The sequence below is a fragment of the Lutra lutra genome, chromosome 5 (assembly GCF_902655055.1).
Source record: "Lutra lutra chromosome 5, mLutLut1.2, whole genome shotgun sequence".
Classification (NCBI taxonomy): domain Eukaryota; kingdom Metazoa; phylum Chordata; class Mammalia; order Carnivora; family Mustelidae; genus Lutra; species Lutra lutra.
Window position 1 is genome coordinate 32,768,800 of NC_062282.1, and position 18,674 is coordinate 32,787,473.

Consider the following 18,674-nt stretch of genomic DNA (forward strand, 5'->3'; position numbering starts at 1 on the left):
CTCGGAGAGGGAGGCAGTGGGGGAGAAGGGATGCTGGTTTCAGAGTTAGCCCCCTCTGGGGGCCGAGTCTTGAGTAGCTCAGAGGGTTCCGGGAGAGCACCAGGGATTCCCAGGGCCCCCGCTCCCGGCGGCACGCTGCACACTAGCCTGAGACGCGCGCCCCTATCTTCGCGACCCCGGCCCGGACGAGGCGGGGCAAGCCGCGGGGAGCCGGCCCTCGCGCGCGGCTCGGAGCCCCGCCTCCCAGCCCCGCGCGCTGCCTCGCCGCGCAGGCGACGGAGAACACGCCCTGCCTACCCGCCAATGGACGCCCGGGCCGCGCTCTGTGTGTCCCCGCCTCCGCCAGGGAAACTTGGAGCAGAAGAAAAGTTTGTACAGAGGCTGGAAGGGCGAGAGCGGAGCTCGAAACCCGGCAGCCAAGAGGAAGAAGATGAAAGATCCCAGGTCAGAGCCTCAGGCCAAGTGGACGTCAAGCCGCCTCCGGGGCGTCGGAAGCAGCCTCAGTGGCAGCCGCCAGCCCCGATAGCCGCCCGTGCTGCCCAGGGCTGAGGAGGAGGGTGGTCCGAACCCGGGACCGAGGCTCCGTGCCACCTGCGCGCGCGGCCCCACACCTGCGCGCTGTCAGCCCGGGGACCCGACCGGCGGGCTCCTCGAAGTTTGGTCCCGTCTTTGAAGGTACGGAAGAAAGAAGAAAGAAAGAAAGAAATCCAAGATCAGATTGCGTTGACCCATCCCGCGACCCTTCTGGTTCTCCCAAGTTTTTGAAAGCGTGCCATTCTGACCCCAGTTCCGGAAAATTGGCAGCCACCGAGACCCGGCTCTTCTCAAAGACAAAGGCTTGGCAAGCTCCACACTGAGCAGGCGAGACTGAGGGCAGGTTAGAGGCGTGTCGTGGATATCTGAGCCTTGACCCTGGGGTCCTACGCCGCTGCCACCGCCGCGGCTACCACAGGTGAGACGGACTAGGGTTTGGGGGCACTAGGCCGGGAGCGGTGGGCGGGCGCTCCTCCAGCGGGGCCCGGGAGGAGCTAGTGCGCTTTCCAAATTGCCTTCCGTAACTTGTTTTCAGTGAGGATTTTATTGACTCAGAATCTGTCGGGAATAAGCGCGAACCACTCACTTATCCCTAGAGATAGGTCTTGTTCATCTTGGCGGTGGAGAGAGTTGGGCTAGGGGAGGAGGAGAGATTGGCAGTATCAACCGACAAATATCAATGGCAGTAGAGTGGTGCTTTTGGCAGGACGTATCCGGAGCCTGGAGATTTCGGTGGCCGAAGTTGGTAAGTGGCTACAGTCCACCGTGCAGGGTCCAGTCGTTCGTCCTGTCTCATCAGCATAGTGTTTCTTGGGCCCTGGTCTGACACCCGGCAAGGGATAATTTCTGCTCACCGCGCCTTTGTCTCTCCTACCATCCCCAGACCCAGCCTCGAACTCCAAGTCTGAGTACCGAGGGCCAGCACCATGTCCACGCCTGGGGTCAATGCGTCCGCCTCCTCTACCCCCGACCGTCCGAACAGCCCGGTGACCATCCCGGCGGTGATGTTCATCTTCGGGGTGGTGGGCAACCTGGTGGCGATCGTGGTGCTGTGCAAGTCGCGCAAGGAGCAGAAGGAGACGACCTTCTATACGCTGGTATGCGGGCTGGCCGTCACCGACCTGCTGGGCACGTTGCTGGTGAGTCCGGTGACCATCGCCACGTACATGAAGGGCCAGTGGCCCGGAGGCGAAGCGCTCTGCGAGTACAGCACCTTCATCCTGCTCTTCTTCAGCCTGTCCGGCCTCAGCATCATCTGTGCCATGAGTATCGAGCGCTACCTGGCCATCAACCACGCCTACTTCTACAGCCACTACGTGGACAAGCGGCTGGCCGGCCTCACGCTCGTCGCGGTCTATGCGTCCAACGTGCTCTTCTGCGCGCTGCCCAACATGGGCCTGGGCAGCTCGCGGCTGCAGTACCCGGACACCTGGTGCTTCATTGACTGGACCACCAACGTGACGGCGCACGCCGCCTTCTCCTACATGTACGCCGGCTTCAGCTCCTTCCTCATCCTCGCCACCGTGCTCTGCAACGTGCTGGTGTGCGGTGCGCTGCTCCGCATGCACCGCCAGTTCATGCGCCGCACGTCGCTGGGCACCGAGCAGCACCACGCGGCGGGCCCGCTCGCGGTGCCCTGGGCCCCCTGCCGGAGCAGCGCGGCCGCCGCCTCCCCCGCCCTGCCGCGCCTCGGCGACTTTCGCCGCCGCCGGAGTTTCCGCGGCATAGCGGGCGCCGAGATCCAGATGGTCATCTTACTCATCGCCACCTCCTTGGTGGTGCTCATCTGCTCCATCCCGCTCGTGGTGAGTGGCTGGGAATGGGGCCCTCAGAGGTCCTTGCCCCGCATCCACCTTCCTCCCCTGTCTGCCGCTTCCCTCCTCTGTCTGCCGCTTCCTCTTTTCCCTCTTTGTGCCTTGACAGTGAACTTGCCCTCCAGGTCGGGTCTGGAGTTTCGACGCTGGACTTCTCACAGCGCAGGCCCAACCTCCTCTTCGACCGCATCCCCAGTGAGATGTAGCAGGTGCTTTTCTCCTAGGCCCCCCAGTTTCTTTCTCCGAAAGCCTGGTTTCCTCTCTCTCCCGGGACAGCCCCTACCCTTCGCTGCCTGACATTGGCCTTGAGCCTTCCGGGAACACCTGACACTGTCAGATGTGGAGGGGAAACCGCTGTAGTGTGACTTAGGTCCTCCACTTCGAACCGCAGAAGCCCGAAACCTCGGGGGTGGTGATCTCTTTGTTATACACCATTCCTTAGGGCAGTGGGGTTTTGGTGCTTCGATTTATGCATTAAGTTTTTTCTTTTGGTTTGTTTGTTTGTTTTGATAGATTATGTAGAAGTTTAGAGCTAGAGAGACTGGATGTGTTTTGGTCTAGTCTGACGCCCTCACATGATACAGGGCGTGACTTGCTTAAAATAATCTAGCAGAACTACCGTCAGGCTGGACTTCCTGCCTTTACCATGCTGTGCATTGCACGTGTGGGTCCCAGTTCCTACTAGGGCATGTCCCAGAGTCAGGTTCCTTCATTCTTTCTTGGGACCAGGAAAGCCAGGATTCTCAAGCCTGTGAAGGGTAGGCTGATGTACAGGGGTTATTGAATTTGCCTTCTCAGTAACTGTGAGAGGTACAGTGCCATCCTAAAGAAAGGAAGCTTTAGAGGTGGTGATCTAGTTATTGCCAAGCCAAAACCCTGCAGCTTGTGATGAACCTCAGACCCACCTGACTCCAAACCCTGTTCACATAATATTACATCATGTCTCGCTCCTAGAACATTTCTAAGTTTGGCCTTCGTACAGTGTGTGCATTTGAGTTTTGGCACACTTCACTTTTGGGACACCGCCTTCTTTAAAATTGCCTTTGGGTTAGCTTTCAAAATGTTATTAACAGAAAGGTTGAAAATGCACCTAAGTTCTCTTCTCAGCCTGTCATTAAACCAGAATGCACCAGAAACTGATAGGCTCATGTGCATAACACCTTCCTAGAGTTTCTCTTGAAAGCAACAAGTTCTGGGTTTTCCATCTCTCAAAACACTCCATGTCTAAAAATTCTAAACTACCAACTCAAAAAGAGAGGAGTTTTCTTTCTTCTGCTGATTGGGAACAAGAGAAAATAAATTTAATGAGCTATTCTTCCTTTCTTTCTCTTAATACAGTCCAGGGATCTTTCATATAAAAATATTATATCTCTGATAAAAGTGAGTGCAAACAAAAGGAACTTAGATGTGGCTGAGAGCCAGCACACAGTAGCTTCTTGACAATTTGTAAAAAAACAGAAATATATATGATTGGCCAGAAGGGCTTTTAAACCATTCCAGGGCTCAGTATAATTTACCAAGTTAAGTCACACTTGAGCCACATAAATATATTTTACTGTCTGTAATGGCAACTGAGAATACAGTGAGATTTTGGAAGAAACAACCCTGCTCCCGCTAGGGCTCCTTTCTCTGGCTGCTGCCTTATGTTTTACAGTACAGTAAGTGACAAAGTGAGGGGCTGTTATATACAGAAGAAAATCCACTTTAACTGAGGAAACGGAGCTAGTTTAGCAACATGTTGCACATACTTCTAAAATATGAAGGTAAGCATATGAAGCTGTTGATGACTGCACAGGAACAGGTGAATTGTTTTCTTAAAACATCCAAAGAAAAATAAAAAACTTCATTCATTTTATGGGCTGAAGTGGACCTGCCCCTGTGGTACGGGGGCCATTTATCACAAAGCCTTTGATGTTATTTGAGAAGCTAGAGGCAAGAAACTATAGGAGCTATACTTGTAGACTGCAAATTAGCCACATTTTAACTAACACATACTACCCACTATTATATAAAGTCAGTAGTTCAGGAGATACTATGTAATTTTACTCTGTAAATTGAAACTGGCTCAGCTAAGAAGTGATCATACAGTGAAGTACTCACACGCCTTTGTAAGTAATAAGGAATCAAGGAACAGTAACTTCAGGGTTTAGCCTTTAGTTCTGGCTACCAAAGTCTAATTTCAGAATCAGTTTAGCTGTAAATTAATGATAAGCAAGGAAGTCATTATACCACCCACCCACCCACAGTTCGCCTGTTACTGAAAGAGTTAAAAGGGGAATTTACCCATAACTATAGTCTTCCTTGGCTTACTTTTACAGCTTTCTTGTATTTTCATGTGTCTCATATTCAGATCGCAATTGAAGTTTAAAGTTTCTGAACTCTGACTTTTAAAGCCATCGGACCTATCTTCAGTTCCAAGGAAAGTAATGAAGCACCCTTTTTACCTTTATCAAAGCAAGTTGGTTGCTAATCCTATTTGAGGAAAACCAAACCCTTCAAAAACAGTTAAAATGCTTTGGAAAAGCTAAGAGAGCAAACAGATCTTACTTGGAGTTTCAGAAAGCTTGACACAGTGTTTGAGGTTTAATAAACAGCCAAATTTTGTCTTTTGGACACAAGGGGAAAAAAATTACAGTGGCTCTTAGAGGGCACCTGATACTGAGTTACATAGGAAAAAGTAAATTTTAATTTGTTATCCAAAACACATGTCTTGTAAACAGAGCTTGGAATGTAAATTTGAGAAAGATTGGGAGCTTAATCGTAGATAAAAGAAACTGTGCTAAACTTGAGAAATTTTCTAAAATGAGTCATAATAAATGAACGGAGAAGGTGTTATAAGTACATTCAACAAGGAACGTTACATGACAAGATTTGGTGGGAAGGTGGTTCTTGTCATTTGGCCTATCCTTCCATTTAAAACCAGTCTCTTTTTTTAAACACAAAAAAAGCTGAAGAAATTAAAAAGAGTCTACACTTAAGATAAATGAAAGGGACTGACTTCTTCCAAAATATGCAAATAAGACAACAGCCTCCTAAGGTCCCAGTGTTAAATACTGTAGCTAGATCAACTTCTGGTGCCCAATTTTGCAGTCACTAATGTTGAGATAACAATTAAAATCAGATATTTTGCCTCAGCACTAAACAGTTAATGCCGTAGGATTTGAAAAGCATATGCCCCCTTGCACAGGCAGGCCGAGGCCGTATTTACCACTTACTTCCTTCTCTTATTTTCTTTCTTCTTACTCTAAGTAACAAGGATTCATCTCTTTTAGGGGTAGAATGGCCAGTTTGACTCGTCTTCTGCTTTGGACAAGGAAAACACTGATCTTTAGGAAAATAGCTTCTTGTGAGTGTTAATTTGGTTGTTTCCTATACGCCCGTTGTCTCTATAAAGCCTTCACCAGCATTCGATCAAGAAAGATTTATTAGAGCAGAGGAAATGGGTGGGAATAGATAGACTTTACTGAAAGCAAAGCAAACCGGAGTCCCAGGACAGCTGATGGGATTTCGGATGAGTACGAATCACAGTTAAAGGGGTAAGGGGAAGACCATGAATTCGAGTACTCTTACAGCAGAACCTGAACCATTTGATTATTTTTCAAATAAATTTGGCTAAGTTAAAAACACAGCCATTCCTGAAAGCAGTCTTTTAGTCATAACCCTGGAATTGCAGACCAAGTTGGTGGTAGAAGCCCGGACACTGCAGAGTAGCACATGGAAAGAAGGGATTCCCACATCCAGCATCTCGTCCGAATAGTGCAGAAAGCAAGGCTAGCCAGTATTTGCACTCTGCTCCTCAGTTTTCTCAAGGGCACTGAAGAATTTCTATCCTTCTGCAACTTGCTGAGGAGCTGTGGGGGGCAGGGGGGCCCCAGTTTCCTGGATTTTTACCACATTTTGCTGACCTGTCAAGGCTCAGTTTTATGAATATCTGCTAAGATTCCCCCCCCCCAAGACACAAAGTGATTCTTGTAATCTCCCATTAGAATACTGAAAGCTTGAATAGAAAAAAACAAAACGAACAAACAACAACAAAAAAAGTGACTTCAGAAATGTGTTTTCAATGGAGAGACTGACTGTAGAAATTAAATAATTTGCCTACAATAAATGGCTTGTTAGTGACCCAGAGGGAAGGGGAACGGAGCTTCCTTACACTGCCACACACGCAAGAATTCTTTCCACTGTCCTTTACTCAAATATATTTTGTCATTAAAAAAAAAAGTGGTAAGGATTTCTAGTAACAGCTGTGTCAATTTTGGCTTCTTCACAGGGCAGTTAGATAACTGAGCACACACAGATTAATTCCATTTATGTTCTTGGAACAGAACACATAGCACACACAAACCCCACTCTAGGATCTTGTCATTTGTTAGAAAGCGTTTGTACTTTGACAGTCAATGACTAAATCAGTCTCATCAAAATTTCAACATTCTTCAATTAGACATTCCCTGCTAACAGGTTTTTCTTACATAGGAAGGACATGTTTTTGATACCAAATCCTTTAACTATACCCCAAAGTTACTTCTCAACTGTGGTTTTGAAATTATTCCTGTATTCCACAGTAGCCAAACTTACATGCATGGGCTCCCAAGAAAGCAAGGACACCAGACATGTACGTTATGTGCCAGGCATTGTACGAAGCCCTGTCATCACCTGCATGTTAATTAGAAGGAACGGGGCCAGGATTTGAACAGAGGTTAGTTTGATTCAGAGCGTGTGCCTGTACCTCTGCAACACACAGCCTCCCTACAGCTCTCCTGTCCTCCCACCTTGTTTTGGGTTTATCATGTTTTCTCCAAGTTATGTTCCAATGCTACTGAGTCCTAATTTCTGGTCATCTTCAAGCGCTTCAGAATATCGTAGTGTCTGCCAATATTAAAGATAAAGCACATGCACAAATCTGCGGCTCCTAAAAAAGAGATTCACTTTTAAAACTGCAAGAGAGTATACATGTTGTTTGTATCCAGTGAACTGTTTTAAGGTGTCCCTACCCCCACCCCACGCAGAGGTTCTGTTTTATCAGGAGCACACTCTTCCAACACTGAAAACTGTTTATTTTGACAGGAATTCCAGAAAAGCACTTTCACCTACCCACATGACATTGAACTACTGCTGTGGATATTCCCATCTTAATCTGGAGTTTCCCCTGCTTTGGGGAGAGTAGCCTTTAAAGTGAGACAGAGATGGCTAGACTTTTTCAAACATTGTGGAGAGCATGGAGCTTTTGTTCATGTTTGTCTTTTTCTCCACCTCAAGTCAATCTCCAATGAGAACATGCTACAAAGGAAAACTGGTTTGTCTTGATTTTTTTTTTTTTTTCAAATGATTTGACGACCTTTTGAGAATGTTTTGATCTGAACCTGAAATGTTACTTTTCATACTGGTCCTTATTGCTATCCTGTGGGCTCTCCTTTCCTAAAATGAAATGAAATAACCAGGCTCAGTGGCTTATATTATATCGTAAGCTTGCACAACTGCCGCACCCCCCCCCCCTTGGAACTAAAGTAGGGCTTCCTTCGTTCCCTCGGACACTAGTCAAAATAAAATACAGCTGTGGATGAAGGGAGACACAGATTGCTGTGATGTTTCTCATCACCTTGGATTATAAAATCCCAATTATTAATTTTTTACAACTCTCTGGCTTTTCTAAAACATCGTAGAAATTTTAAAATAAAATGCCAAATCCTAATACATTCCTGTAAATAGCTACAAATTTCATTCCTTTTATATCCATTTCAACCTTTCAGAAATTTTTCTCCTTGCCATACTCACCCTGTTTCCTTTGAGGTACTGGTGGGAGAGGCAACCAGCAACAAAAGAGTTCAATGTTAAAAATCTCAGAAATGTAAAGTTCAGAGTTAACCAAGATTCTATTCTGGAAAAGGGTCTTAGAGATGGCTGTGAAAACTATTTAGAGAGAACCTGTAGTGCAAAAACTCCCAGGTGGAGCAACAGCGCCACCCAGAGGCTGCAAGTCTCAAGTTCTCACAGACCCGTCTCGGGGTTTTTTTCCTAAAGGCTGTGCACTGGGAAGGTCTGATACTAACAAATTTTTTTTTTTTTCAAAGATTTTATTTATTTCTTTGACAGACAGAGATCACAAGTAGGCAGAGAGGCAGGCAGAGAGAGAGGAAGGGAAGCAGGCTCCCTGCTGAGCAGAGAGCCCGATGCGGGACTCGATCCCAGGACCCTGAGATCATGACCTGAGCTGAAGGCAGCGGCTTAACCCACTGAGCCACCCAGGCGCCCTGATACTAACAAATTTAAGTCCATTATTTCTTTGACCCTTAGGAACATAGTAGGTGATGTGAGTAATATATAAACCTCATGCTTTTTGTACCAATGATTCCATTGTCAGGAAATAATTCTTAAACAGAAAGCCAGCCAGACTGTAGAACAGAAAAAGCAACATGGAATTCACTGGGAGACCTTGGGGCCCAGACCAGAATCAGCCATCGACTGAGTGGCTTGATAAGTTCCTCAGAACCTTCAAGTCTTGATAACACTTCATCTGAGAAAAGGCATCTCTCAGTGCCCAAACGCAGCTCATTGCCTCAATAAAGTTTATGGTAAGAAGAAACCAAAATGCTTCGTTTCTCTAGTTTTTTATAAAGATAGACATTATCAGTCCTGCTTTGACTTGTATTGCTTGTGCAAGCAGGTTTCCGAAAGTCTATTACGACATCATATACTTCTGTTTATTCTAGTTCACTTTTTATTTAGCTATCTTCCAAAGACCAAGGTATTAATTTTATGCTATTGAGAGCCATTTGGCCATTTATTTTATTCTATGAAATTTACAGGACCATAATCCCTTATCTAAAATATTTAGGGCCAGATGTGTTTTAGAATTCAGAATTTCTTGTCTTTTAGAAAACCAGTTTAGTAATGTACTGTATAATATGTAGTTGGGACAATATCTCATGGCAAAACACAGGAATACTTAGACTCAGTAGAATAAATAAAGTATAAATACCCCAATGGTCTAGTTCAGTTCAGCTTTTACTGCCAAAATAAGTTTAGGTCAGGTTTTGCAATCCAAAAAAAAAAAAGAGGGCGCCTGGGTGGCTCAGTGGGTTAAGCCGCTGCCTTCGGCTCAGGTCATGATCTCAGGGTCCTGGGATCGAGTCCCGCATCGGGTTCTCTGCTCGGCAGAGATCCTGCTTCCCTCTCTCTCTCTCTGCCTGCCTCTCCATCTACTTGTGATCTCTCTCTGTCAAATAAATAAATAAAATCTTTTAAAAAAAAAAAAAGAAAAGAAAAGAAAAAGAAAGAATGACAATAAAATAACTGCAAATGAAAAACTAATTTCTTAGAAAAGGACTATGCACCTGTAACTGATCAAGTTCTGAATTCCCGCTAAGGAAGAAATTGACATATGATTACACCTCACTGATCTAGCTTCATCTAGACAAGTTTCTCATGAGTTGAGTTTCGCAGATTAATGTCACTTGTTTCCTTCAGCATTTTGAACTTATTTTATCTACACTGTTATAAATCTTTCTAAAATATCCCTTCTCTTTCATTCATGGTGATTAATGCACCATGAACATTAATTATTATATGGTATGGTAAAGCAGCACTGTCCTCAACTCTCATTAGATGTATTTGCCCCTAGTTAAATGGCTCTAGCTCTGCTTTCATGAGTTCATTCTCCTTTTTTATGGTTTTTATGCATCCTTGCCTGGGACTACCCTCTTCCTTCTCCCTAAGTTAAAATAATTACTAAAGGCAAGTAACAATTATTAAACAATTGCTAAACACAGAGGTCAGTTATCTTAAAACCACTCTTTATATGAAGTGAGATTTTTACATAAAAGATCCTAGTGGAATTAGAAGGACGATTTAGACAACAAAACTCTAAGAGTAAATTTAAGAGTGTACATTCGGCAAGTGCTTTTTCCTCTAAAGAATAAAATGTAGTCATCCTTAAGTTTACATAAATTCATGCTCTTTTCAGAATTAAATCATTTGACGTTCCCAGAAGCTGGCATATTATTTCATTCTTCTATGACTTTACACATGGAATTACCTCTATTTGAAATGCTATATCCTTCCTTCTAAATTTAACAAACCCCCCTCATCCATCAAAAACCCCAGGCAAGGTCCCTCCTCTGGCAGGAGCCTCCAGGAGCCTCCTCTGACACCCTCCTGCCCCCATCTGGATTAGTCGTGCTCCCCTATGTTCTTCTCCCGTTTCATTTAATCACCCTGCAGTCACAGCTGGTTTTCCTTCCTGTCTTCTGCCTTGTAGATTATTCTCTGCCTTCAAGAAGTTTGTGGTATTTAATGCAACTTTTTGTGGCCAGACTTATCACGCCTAACACACTATAGCTGCCTACTCTTAAATGATTAAATGCATGAAAGAATATATGAGTAAGTGATTATAGTAAACTTGGGAACTGTCAAAAATAAGATTCCAAAATAGCAAACAGGTTGCCAGGGTCTCCTTATGCTCCCGTCATTCATGCCTACCCGTCCTATGGCAGGTGCAGACGTGCATTTTGCCGTAAAACAGTTCAAACTGTGGTAGAACCAGTTGTCTTCCTGACTGGTCTGTGCACAGCTGCTTTCAGCACTTGGCTATTTACTGCCTCAAATGCTATACAGACACAAAGGAGGGACGGATTCTTTTTTTTTTTTTTTTTTTTTTAAGATTGTCTTTATTTGAGAGAGGGAGCACAAGCAGGGGGAGCGGCAGGCAGAGGGAGAGGCTGCCTAATGTGGGGCTTGATCCCAGGACTGGGGGAGATCATGACCTGAGCTGAAGGCAGTCACTTAACCTACTGAGCCACCCAGGCACCCCAGAAGGGACTGATTCCAACAGGAGTCCAGGAAGGATGCACGGAGTTGCAGTTGCTGAACAAAACTATAGTTTACAAGCAGCAGGGAGCCACTGAAGATTTTGCAATTGAGCAGCACAGTTAGATCTGCTTTCTAGACAGAATCTTCTGGTGGCAGTTTGGAGGATGGAGAGGAGAGGAATTGGAGGTGGGAAAGCCACTAGGGTGGCTGAGGCAATCATCCAGGTGAGAAATGCCGTGGGAGGGAAAAAATTGGAAAAGGTGTTTGAAGGAAGAGTTGGTAATACAGAGGATTAGTATGAACAGACTCTAAAGAGAAAATAGAAACTATTCTCTGGTCATTCTGGATGATATGAGATTCAGCTAGTGGTCTAAAAGTTTCCAGTGTATTCTTACTAGACTCTATAATAAAGGAATCTCTGGACTTTTCTGTGATGACTGGATGGTTAGTTAACTTACAAACTTCTGTGATGATTGGATGGTTAGCAACAGGAGGGGTGTCTAAGTGGCTCAGTCAGTTAAGCATCTGGCTTCAGCTCAGGTCATGATTCCAGGGTTCTGGAGTGGAGTCCTGCATTGGATTCCCTGCTCAGCAGGGAGTCTGCTTCTCCCTCTGCCTGCCACTCCCCCTCCTTGTGACCGCTTGCTCTCTGGCAAATCAATAAAATATTTTTTAAAAAAATTAATAAAATAAAAAAAATTAAAAGGCAACTGGAATAAGGGAAATCCATGGCTATGGAGGGAAAAAGATACTTCATCTGAATTGCAAAAACTTAAAAGCACTCACAGAAAGGAAGTTAATAAAATGTTTCTCGAGGACACTTTACGCATGTGTTGCCTTTTTTATTTTTAATATTTTTATTTTTTTAATATTTTTATACAAAAATGCATTGCATTTTTGTATACCTTCTTTGATCAAGGGAAGATATTCATAAGATAGTTACAGAAATATTGAAGTCACACTAACTCAAAACAAATGCGATTGCACAATTACCGGTTTTCTGAGGCTTACCATGTAAGCTGCTCTTTCTTGGCACTTATTAATAGAAAGGAGGGCTGCTAGCTGATATTACTACGTTAGACCCTGATGCAAATATTTCCCCAGCTGGTCAGTGACAACACCTAAACATGAGCATCTCATTTATGCAGGTACGGGTGTTCATCAACCAGTTGTATCAGCCACGTTTGGTGCGAGAAATCAGCAAAAACCCAGACTTGCAGGCCATCCGAATTGCTGCTGTGAACCCCATCCTGGACCCCTGGATCTACATCCTTCTGCGGAAGACTGTGCTCAGCAAAGCAATAGAGAAGATCAAGTGCCTCTTCTGCCGCATTGGTGGGTCCCGCAGAGATCATTCGGGACAGCACTGCTCAGACAGCAGAAGGACATCTTCCGCCATGTCTGGCCACTCCCGCTCCTTCCTCTCCCGAGAGCTGAAGGAGATCAGCAGCACATCTCAGACCCTCCTATACATGCCGGACCTCAGTGATAATGGTCTTGGAGGCAGGAATCTGCTTCCGGGTGTAACTGGCGTGGGCCTGGCCCAGGCAGACACCACCTCCCTGAGGACTTTGCGAATATCAGAGACCTCGGACTCCTCCCAGGGACAGGATTCAGAGAGTGTATTACTGGTGGATGAGGTTAATGGGAGCAGCAGGTCTGGGCCTGCCCCCAAGGGGAACTCTCTGCAAGTCCCGTTTCCCAATGAAACACTGAACTTATCAGAAAAATGTATATAGTAGCTAAGGAAAGAAATACAGCACTATTTCTGGAAGCATATAAAATCCTGTGCAATAGACACATGAAGGAAGTGTATTAAAGAACATCTGGGCTCTTTAGCACTTTCCAGACAATCAAGTTGATTCATAGGGGACCCGTGGTTGGAAGCACATTGCTTTTCACTTCACTATGACACAGGATTTCTGTCACCACTTGATGGCTGGGAAGATCTACCCTCAGTTTTTCTACTTGATAGGAGGATGGCGTAAGTTTTGCTATTTTCGTAACATCCAGAGCTTTGTATCTGGCATACAGCAGAAGGCCAGGTACTGAAGGGCTCTATTCCAATAAACTATAAGGACTATCTTGTGATTTAAGTGTCTCACTAAAGCATGAAATGTGAATTTTATTGTTGTAAATATGATCTAAGGTATTTAAACTATTTTCTTCTCTGTGAGAAGGTTTATTGTTAATACAAGGTATAATAAAATTATGGTAACCTCCCCCCCCCTTCCCAGTATAACCAGCTGAAGTTGCAGATGTTAGATTTTTTTCATAAACAAATTCAGGCCAAGGTGTAGAAAATACACAGTGAGATTCATAGCTATAAAATAAGATATAAATTTTTAAAAGAAAGAGTTTAGTATTATAAAAGGAATAAAGCAAGATACTATTTTAAGACATGAATGTTATAGTCCAGAATATTAAAGTTCTTTCCAAGCTATGTGTAATACATAGTGAAAAATTTTTAGTGATGCTACATGTATTTATCCAGAAAACTGTGAGTTCGGAAGAAGCTAACCAGCTGGTAAATATTTTCTACTTTTGTCCCCACTGATACTTTTAAAAATATAACAGATTTTAAAAGGTCTGAATAAAGAACCCATAATTGAAATGTAAAATATAAAAGGAGTCTAAGCAACTTGTTTTCCCTCTTAAAGTGTTCATAGTTTTCCTTTCCTAAGGAATGATCTAGAGTATCCTTTAAAATTTAAGAGGAAGGCAGATTGCCCCATGAAAGCTTTTATTTTGAGATGTGGAAGTATCCCGGAAGCTTTAAGAGTTTAACAATATGAGGAGTGCAGAACTGGGACACATAAGGGTAACCTTCTAGTGGTTCTGTGTCACACCCAGCAATGCTGTACACATTTGAAGGACCTTTCTCAAGGAAATACTAAGCATGTTTTGTTGCTTAAAGTGTTTTTGTGAATTGCTTGGTTGTAATTAAATTCTGAGCCTGGTAGTGATACGGTTTTAAGAAGCAGTTATACCAACTGAAATTATTTTGGAATGATAATAAATAAATACACTCAGTCTGAGTTCCATATCCTCAGTTTTGGAAAACTTGTGTGATTTTTGTTTGTTTCAGGTCATCGTCTACATCCTTTTAAATTGGAATTTTTTAATTGTTTTATTTTGAAGTAATGTCAAATTTAGAAAAAAGTTACAACGGTACAAAGCCTTGGATCCACTTAATGGAGAATGATATTTAGAAACCAAGATCTCGGTGTAAGGTGGGCTTAAAATCTCAAAGGGGCGGAGGAGAGTATAGGGGAGATGGTATTAGGCCTAACTTATGGAGAACTCTGTGTGGAGAACCCAAATATTTATTACCAGAAAATCAGCATAAGCTTGTGACCCTCCTGACTTGTAAATTCTCCGAATCAGTGCTTCTCAAACTTGATCATACATCAGAGTCCTCTGGAGAGCTTGTGAGAACAGTATCTGTAGGTCTGGGGTGTGCACATTTCTGAAAAGCCCCTAGCTGACGCATGGTACCAGTATAAGGACACACTCGGAGTAATCCCCAGAAGTGAGGCTGTGAGTTGCCATTTGCAAGTTTTTAAAGATATTTTTGGATATGTCGGGACTCGCATCTTCACAGACCCGAAGGCACAGTGATTCTCAGCTGATGTCAGGGAAGCTTAGAGAAGGAGCTTCTGGCCCAAGCCTGAGATGTTCTCTTTCCCCATTCTAACCGAAACCTAAGAAACAATGTTTTCAGAGAATATTTTACCTGTGAGAGAGGCTTTCATTCTTCTCCCATGTATATGGGCAATGAGACAATCTTTAGATTTGTATATAAATGAAATACATATAATATACCACCCATACTATATATCAGCTGTGTTTATGGAGGAAAAACAAAGCCTCATTCACAAATTAGCATTACTAATACTCAAAGCATAATCTCACTCATACTTCACTTCAGAGGTTCACCATCCAGAATACGGATTCTGGCTTATTCTTTTTTTAATTAAAATAAAATCCACATAAAGTTTGCCCCATATTTCAGTATGTTCACAGAATACAACCATCACTGCTGATCCCTGAACATACTTATCATCCCTAAAAGAAACCTGCCCACCTGCAGGCACCCCCCCATTCTCCTCTCTCCCTTGCACCTGTCAACCACTTTATCTATGGATTCTCCTATTCTGGACATAAATGGAGTCATACAATATGTGGCCTTCAATATCAGGCTTTTTTCACTTAGCATATTTCCAAGGTTCATCCATGTTGTAGCACAAATCAGTACTTCATTTCCCTTTTATGGCTGTGTAATACTTCTGTATTTCCTTTTTAAAAAAAATATTTCTGTATTTCTGATAGTAGCATTTGTATACAAGTTTTTATGTGAACATTTGTTTTCAATTCTCTATATGCTGGGAATAAAATTGCTGGGTCATATGTTAACTATATGTTTAGTTTTTTGAGGAACTGCCAAACTGTTTTCCCAAGTGCTTGCACCATTTTATATTCCCACCAGCAATGTAGAAGAGGCTCAATTTCTCCGTATCCTCATCGATATATTTTTTTTCCTCTTTAGTATTTATTGTCTTTTTTGGTTCTAGCCATCCTAATGGATATGTGATTTTAATTTTTCATTTCCCTAGTGACTAATGGTGTTGAGAACCTTTGCACATGCTTACTGGCCTTTTTTATATCTTCTCTAGAGAAATGTCTATTTGAATCCTTTGTACATTTTTAAATTGGCTTCTATGTTCATATTAGTTTGCTAGGGCTACCATAACAAAATACCACAGACCACATGGCTTCAAGCAGAAACTTATTTTCTCACGGTCTGGAGGCTGAAGGCCCAAGGTCAAGGTTCTAGCAGGCTTGGCTTATCCTAAGGCCTCTCTCTTCACCATGAGATGGCCATTTTCTTGCTATGCTGTCACATGGCCTTCTCTCTGGACACCTGCTTCCTTGATGTCTCTTTTCTTATAAGGACACTACTCATACTGGATTAGGGCCCACCCTTCTGACCTGGGTTTGGCCTTAATTATCTGCTTGAAGGCCCTACCTCCAAATACAGGTACATGGGATCAGGGAGAGGGCTTCACCATCTGAATTTCAAGGAAATACAATTCAGTCCATGACAATGTCTTTTGATTGTTACGTCTGGCTTATTAAAGGAACAGCCAAGGAAGAAAAACTTCAGCATTGTCCATCATCCATTCCACATTTATTTATAAAACTTACCAGCTACGTGATATGAAGATAGTTTCTTGTGGGAAACTTGTTCCTGAACATTTAGAGCTTCAAACTTTCTATGCAAGAAAATTCTGATTATCTAACTGGCTTGTATTAAACTCTTCCTGGTCCCAACAGGATATAGCGGACAGAAATATCATCTTAACTCCATCTCATTATCTTTAAGATAATCTAACCAACACGCCAAGTGTGTTAGGAAAGTTGGTGATACTGGTACAGCTATTAAGTGGTACTTTGATGAGAAGACCATGGAATACAAAAGTCCTTTCCCAAAAGACCCTCTCCATGGTTTCTTATTGGGGTCACAAACACAAAGGCCCATGGGAAAACCAAGGTACAGTAGTATTTACTGTTAGCTATGCCTTTGGCCTTAAATCTTAATGCAGAAATAGCCACATGACACGAGACAGTCATTTTTCCTAAACTACAGGCATTTCCCACTTTCCCAAGGTTTGCATTACACCACTTCGCTCTTACAAAAGACCTACATCAGTATGCTTTCACTAACCCAAAGAAATCCAAAGAAGACTTTTGCTTTTACCAAAAAAGGTGAAAAGCAAAAATAGCATTCAGCGTTGGTTTCGCATCGAGCCATTCCAGAGGCAGCGCAACCCTGAGCGGCGACAGAGGCCCCCCAACTTCCTGCCCCAAGCTGGCGCTCAGCGTCCTGGCACCATGCTGCCAGGGCTTGAACTGTGTCTGTGAGTGTCTGTGCTCCATCTGGAGCTCTTTTGTGCATTTGTTGGCAAAACGTGTCCTAGGATATCAAAAAAGTCTAAGGTTATTTTGGGGGTTTGAGAAAGCTCAAAAATTTTTCCATATAAATTAATGGTCGTTGCTTCTTCACTTCACACCATTTCAACTTATGAAAGTTTTAGCAGCAATGCTTTCCTTCCAGACAGCAGTGAACCTGTCCTTGTGATCGCTTCAGAACAAAATACACCATAAAGTGTGTTCTCTTCCACTGCCTTCCCCACCACCATGTGCCCTTCCCAGCACCTCCAAACCTGAGTCTCAGACGCCACAAGTATGATCCCAAGGTGGCTCTCCAGATACACAAGAAATGGAACTAGAGAGAAAGAGACTCAGCAAAAGAGCACATTTCATCCTGCTGTTTAGCATGGAGCTGTCCTGGGGCACACCTGGGGCTTTAGCTGCAGGCTGGAAGCACTTTGGGAAAAAAGAAAGAAAGATGGTTGGGCCTCTGATTCTCATATCAAAATCAATGTGTCTACCGTTCATTCATTACCCTATCTTTACCTTTCTAGGTCACCCACCGCATTCCACAGCATGGGAGCCAACAGAAGAGCCTGCCAAACATTCCTATGTCCAGAAAACGTTTGCCTTGGCAAGTCCACACACAAAATCTGAATAATTAGGTCAATATTTTTTTTTTTTTTTGAGAAGGGGTGAAACAAGATTCCATGCAAGGGAGAAGCAAAGAGAATTTGGAGAACAATGATGAAAGAGCTCAAGGCGACAGCCCTGTAGCAGGCCAGGAGGGCGTGCATCTACACTGAGGCAGGAGAGGGGCTCTAGGATCTCTCTAAGGTTTAAAAAAAAAAAATTTAACAGATTAGTTAACGTCTGGCAATATTGAGAGTAGTATTACATTTCTATTAGGCAGTGAAGGGGAAAACTAGTAATATGTATATGGAAAATTACAGAAAAACAACAAAAGTAATTATCGATTCTGTATGCAACAAAGTACAAAAAAAGGTAAACTGATAATAACCTAGGTCAGATTAACTATGTGTGATAATTATGTATCTTATTAAATAATGAATATAGATTGAAGCCAAAATGATAATCAGTTTTATTGGCAATGGAGGCAGAAGTGGCGAATAAATACATTGGGGGGAATGTAAGAGAGCTAAATCATATCCATCTATAAGAAATCAAATTCATGGGGCGCCTGGGTGGCTGTCAGTTAAGCTTCTGCCTTCAGCTCAGGTCATGAACTCAGGGTCCTGGGATCCAGCCCCATGTTGGGCTCCTCGATCATCGAGGAGTCCACTCTCCCACTCCCTCTACCCCTCTACCCCCTCACCCCCCACCCCGCTCCTGTGTTCTCTCTCTCTCTCAAATAAATAAATAAAATCTTTTTAAAAAATAAAAAATGAAGAGACATATAAACAGATGAAATGGACTTTTTTTGAATCCTGATTTAAGCAAACCATACTATTACTCAATGTGACATAACTGACAAGACCTACAATGTGGCTATTTTAAAACTGAACTTACAATTAATTTAAAACCCTCCCCAAAAGAAAACACTAGGCCTAGGTGACTTCACTTGTT

At 43.4% G+C, this 18,674-nt stretch overlaps 1 protein-coding gene across 1 annotated transcript; it reads left to right on the top strand.

Moving 5' to 3' along the window:
* The first annotated feature begins 380 nt into the window (after positions 1-380).
* PTGER4 (prostaglandin E receptor 4) lies at positions 381-14,216 on the top strand. Its single transcript, XM_047729570.1, has 3 exons — positions 381-952; positions 1,418-2,339; positions 12,302-14,216. Exons 2-3 carry the CDS (start codon positions 1,461-1,463, stop codon positions 12,890-12,892), a joined length of 1,470 nt encoding a protein of 489 aa, XP_047585526.1. The 5' UTR covers positions 381-952; positions 1,418-1,460; the 3' UTR covers positions 12,893-14,216.
* Positions 14,217-18,674: the final 4,458 nt, after the last annotated feature.